This window comes from Vigna radiata, chromosome 3, assembly GCF_000741045.1.
Source record: "Vigna radiata var. radiata cultivar VC1973A chromosome 3, Vradiata_ver6, whole genome shotgun sequence".
NCBI classification, from domain to species: domain Eukaryota; kingdom Viridiplantae; phylum Streptophyta; class Magnoliopsida; order Fabales; family Fabaceae; genus Vigna; species Vigna radiata.
In genome coordinates this window covers 12,075,331-12,080,650 of record NC_028353.1, presented here as the reverse complement: position 1 = coordinate 12,080,650, position 5,320 = coordinate 12,075,331, and the positions used below count along the sequence as shown (strand labels likewise).

Here is a 5,320-nt window from a genome sequence, read left to right as displayed (position 1 = left end):
TAAATAATTATTTATAAATAATTAATAATTAAATTTTATAAAAAATATATCGTAAAAATATTTTTTTTTTCAAAGTAATCCTAAATTACAATACACCTAAGTTATATCTAGAAAATATTATTTTCTTAATATATCACAAAGGAAGTAGAGAAATTACTTCTTTACGGGGTGCATCAAATCTATTTTTAAACTACAGATTACACTACAGGACATAAGATCTATGAGAATACTACACAAGATAACATTTCACTACTCCTAAAAGACCATGGTCACTACAAAATATAACATTTCACTACTCCTGAAAGACCATGGTCAGGACATAAGATTTCACTCCAGAAAAACCATGGTTCGTGTATTGATTTCCAAAGCTTTCAAATTTATCAAGATTTAATTTCATCTTCAAACTTAAATCATAATCTATAACTTCAAACTATAATATACATCAAATCATCATGCATAATACATCCAAATATATATATTAATCAAATCATGCATAATACATTCCAAAGAAATCCATAACACTAAAAAAAAACTGGAAACGCTACAACACGGGTCACGCCGCAACTTGACATGCGACTGCAGGAAACGCCGCATCTCGGACATGCGACACTCCTTAACCGCAGCTCCGAAATGCGGCATGCCTTAACCGCAGCTCGAAGTGCGGTTAAGCGCAAACGCAACTCCTAAATGCGGCAGGGTTTTTTACTAACCTTTTTGACGTTTTCTTCTTCTTCCTTCTTCCTGCACCGTTCTTCTTGCTCGCACCAGCAGCCACCACTCCGATCACTCTGATCACTCAACTTAGTAGTATGAAAGAAGTTTGGGAGTGCAACGAGAACAAAAACTCAATGTTAACTCAAGATGAAGAAGGAGGTGCATGTGTTAGGGTTTGTAGGGTTTATAGCACAAAATACGATGGTTGTTGGTAGTTGGGAGATATTAGTGATTAAGAAATCATTAATACAATCATTAATTACATTTGACTTTTATTAAAGCAAGGATAAAATTGTAATTTAGGAGGTGCAGGGAAAAACACTCTAAACACTGAAGCTGGTTGATTATTTGTCTTTTTTACATGATTGATTTGAAAGGTAGCGGAGAAAGAGAAAGAAAGAGTTAGATGCTACAAAGAGTTTTTCAAGATAAGGAGTTACTTTGGAAATATAATCAGGCACAGAGCGCAGAGTTTTAGGAAAACCGGAAGACAAAAGGTTATATAATGATTATTAGTGTAGTATATAAATATTAAATACTATTCTTAACATGTAATTAACTTTTTAATTGTTTGGAACAATATATACAAAAGAAAATATATTTATTAAATTTAAAGAATGTGACTGAGGAATTTGATGAGGCACTCCGTTATGATCAGTGCCATTTTCTTTGCCAATAAATAAGATATCTGTTTCTCATTAGTCATATGAAGCACAGTGCATTCTTCTCTTTGCACCTTTACTTTTCTTTCTCTGATATCTCATGTATTCTTCTTCTACCTCTTACTTCTTTTCCTATCTCTTTCTATTCTTCTTGTATCATTTTCTGATCTATTTTTCTCTGTTTTCTCTTTCAATGTTTCTGTTCATGTTTATCTTTATATCTTCTTGCCTTTTTGTTACTCGAATTTTCTTTTTATTTTTATGGTTTAATAACAAACATATTTCTCACAACTTCAATGCAATGTGTATATATATTCACGTGTACATACTTCATACTTTGATGAATACGAATGCTAGTACACTCCCACGGTAGAGATGATAATGAATGCTAATTTTTGTCAGAAAAAGATAGAAAGAAAGAAGAGGCTACGTAGTTTTTCATTTAGGAGCTTTTAATCTTGTATCATTTTGCAGATGCAGATGGCGAACCATAAGTGTGACGAGTCTATGACGAAAAAAAACATAGATTTTGTGAATATGGAAGAGCTAATAGAAGCTCAAAGAAAAAAAATTACTGATTTAGAAAATACAAAAGTTCTGAAAGCTGATGGAAAGAAACATTTAAAGGAAAGTTTAAAAGTGGTTCTGAATACGATTAAGAAAGAAACTTTGATGGATAAGGAATGTCTAACAGGTATGTATATTTTTCTTCTAATACTTGAACTTCTTTTTTGTCTTAGTTTCTTGTACAATATACCATTGAAATATAGCTTTGTATGCTTCTTGTGTTTTGGACCTTATAAGCTGAACATAACTTTAAAAAATTTCAGAATTAAAACAGATAAAAGTTATGAACTCTAACATGAGTGGTGAGCTGGAACGATTGAAGAAAGAGAATGAAATGATGACAAAGGAATTGGCAGAGAGTAAGGCATTAACTGATAAGCTGAAGGAGAAACTTTCAGAGGAGAATATGCGGATGACGATGAAACTTATTGAAGAGAATGGGCGGATCATAAGGAGATTTACCGAGGAGAATGGGCGGATCATGAGGGAACTGGAAGGAAGGGAAATCCTAAATGATATACAGCAGAAGAATTTTACTGAAGAAATTCGAAAGGTCAGTGGCAGTAGGAGCCTTTGGATTTATGTTAAATTCAATGGAAGCTTGTTTGTTTTTGTTCTTTTTACATGAGGTAGAACCATACAGTTGTTTTGATACATTTTAAGGATGAGTTTAATTATAGAATAGTTTGTTCTAATTTTACTAGTTGATCTCGGAATAATATACTGTAATCAACAGGTTGAGTATGAAAAACTCAAAGAAAAAGTGGTTGATCTCGAAGAGGCACTAGGAGATTCGAACGATTTCAACCAAGCTCTAATCGTCAAAGAGCGTAAAGTTAATGATGAGCTTGAGGAAGCTCGGAAGAAATCGATGGAGGTGAGATTTTTATATTAACTTGGATGTTTTTATTTGATTAGAGTGATGTTTCTATGAACGATTTTGGAACTGTCACGTAATTTTGTTTCTAGTCCATTTCATTATCTGTGGTTTAATTGTAGGAAATTGCAGAGATATCGTGTCTTTACGACAATATTTGTGTGAAAAGAATGGGGGAAATAGACACCAAGCCGTTCAAATTCATTAGATTTTTCAGAGGAATGAAAAAAATGAGCAAAGAAGAAGTAGAAGAGATAGCTTTGAAAACGTGTTCTTTATGGCAGAAGAATGTGGAGGACCCTCATTGGTATCCATTTAAAATAATAACAATTGATGGAAAACCAAAGGTGTAACTTCTTTTCACATTTACATTTGACACATTCTCTTAACAGATAATGAATATGATGAGTATTAATTACCGTGGTTGTTGTAGGAAGTTTTGAACGAGGAAGATGAAAAGCTGAAAAGATTGAGAGCTGAAGTGGGTGCTAGACCGTATAGAGCAGTGGTGGCAGCTCTTATGGAAATGAATGAATACAACTCGAGTGGGAGGTTCGTTGTAAGAGAAATCTGGAACAAAGAAAAAGGTAGGAGAGCTACACTGAAAGAAGGAATTGAATTCATGATAAATCAAACAAAATCAAAAAGAAGAAAAATACAAGAAATGGTGGATGATGAAGCAAGTGAGAATCGTGATGATGGAACTCTGTCTATAACAAAAGACTCTAAAGTGTGATAATCGTATGTGTTTATATTCATATTTAAATAGACAAATAGATTGATTTAGCGAAATTAGTAACTTTTTGTTAATTCAGAATCTGGCCTATTTAACTATGCTATTTTCACTTTCGGACACTCTTGTGTATTTGGCTATAAGTTGTTCACGCTTGTATTATCTTGGTGTTATTTTTACTTTACGTGAGATGTAGGTTTTATTAGCAATTTTTTTTAGAGTGTGTTTGGGAAGAATGGGAGGAACTCAAATACATGGTCAAAATTTTAATTAATCAATTGCTCTCGATTTTTTACGGGTAATATAAAAAAGATTATAAAAGATAGCTTTATTAAGGAAGATTGATAGAGTATCTCAAAAGATAAAAGAAAAATAAAAAACAGTTAAAAAATCCCAATTTTCCATTAAAAAACCAAAGGACTTATGAAAAAGATCGATGGACCAAGCCCCACACTTTTGAACGACTATTCACAATTTTCTAGCACAATCAATTGCTTCACGTGTTACTTCTGTCTTTGTCACGAACATCACTTTTTGTAATCATGGGATTTCCACTATTTCCAAAAAGTCATCTTTACACTAAGTGACGAAAGATAATGTATTCAATGAGAAACAAGTGCCAAATGGTATAAGTTTTACTGTAGAATAAGCTCTATTTTTTGTTGTTGTTTAGTTCTAGTAACTTTTTCTCCCATTTGTTACACAACAATTAGATTTCAAGTATGTAAAATATCAGAAAATGACATTTTACAAGTGGTGACGGTAAAAATAGCTAACATTAAATTATTTCAATATTAAATGATTTTAATATAAATAGTTTTATTAGGAAATAATTTTATTATTTTTAAAACACACAATATTTTTATAAACTGCTCTAAGAGTTTTTTGACTTTCTTTCCAGTAGTTCTTCTTTATTTATTTGATTGAAAATTTCGAACCGTATGAGTAATTTTGACGGCAAATTCTTTAATTCAGACCGATTAGTTTCTTCGTCTGAGTAAGCTAAGTTTCAATTCCTTTTATATGGTTATTTCTTTCTTTTGTTACATTTGGATTCCACTCATTTTGTATGTAATGTACGAGTCTTCTATAGGATTCTTTATTGATCAGTTGTCATAACGATATACTCTGGTGATGTTTTTGTTGTCTGTAGGTATGATAGAGCTCTTTGAGCTATGAGAGCAGAATATGATTTCCTTAAATGGTGGTCTTCAAAAGTGTAGGGGAAGCTAATATTAGCTTTAATGTTTGTATGAGAAGCATGAAATAATGTTTGATAAGTAGTGAAATTTATACTTGGTTGAATATGATATTAATTGAAATGCTTGTTGGGTGATGTTATATATTGACAAGTGCATAATTTCCTATTTATGAATGTATTGAGATATGCTTGTGATTTGATAATGGTGTCAACTTTGGATGTTACTATTTTGATGATAATTATGTTTTTTGTGAATGAAATTAGTTGTGTATTATTTGATGCCTTATATGAACTTGTGTTAGGTTGTAGTAATTGTATGAATGCTATTATTTTGAATTTGGTAATGTTATTTTGGATTGAAAATATTGAGGAGAAATGAGTTACTAGAATTATGGGTCTTTTTTTTTTTTGTAAAACCTAGAGGTTTTGATAAGTGGGTTTTGGAAGAAGAGGTCTAAAGGTAGAAATGGTGATTTAGAATTGACTGTATGGTCATTTAAGACTTGTTTGAGTTAGTTGATATATGATTTAGAGTTGTGATTTAGCTGATATAAGGAGTTATCTTC

General features: G+C 31.6%; 1 protein-coding gene across 1 annotated transcript; it reads left to right on the top strand.

Moving 5' to 3' along the window:
• The first annotated feature begins 1,438 nt into the window (after window positions 1-1,438).
• Window positions 1,439-3,785, top strand: LOC106757039 (factor of DNA methylation 5). The gene is made up of 6 exons (XM_022779008.1): window positions 1,439-1,478; window positions 1,851-2,070; window positions 2,207-2,496; window positions 2,680-2,820; window positions 2,943-3,167; window positions 3,254-3,785. The coding sequence occupies exons 2-6, from the start codon at window positions 1,851-1,853 to the stop codon at window positions 3,554-3,556; spliced, it is 1,179 nt and encodes a 392-aa protein (XP_022634729.1). The 5' UTR covers window positions 1,439-1,478; the 3' UTR covers window positions 3,557-3,785.
• Window positions 3,786-5,320: the final 1,535 nt, after the last annotated feature.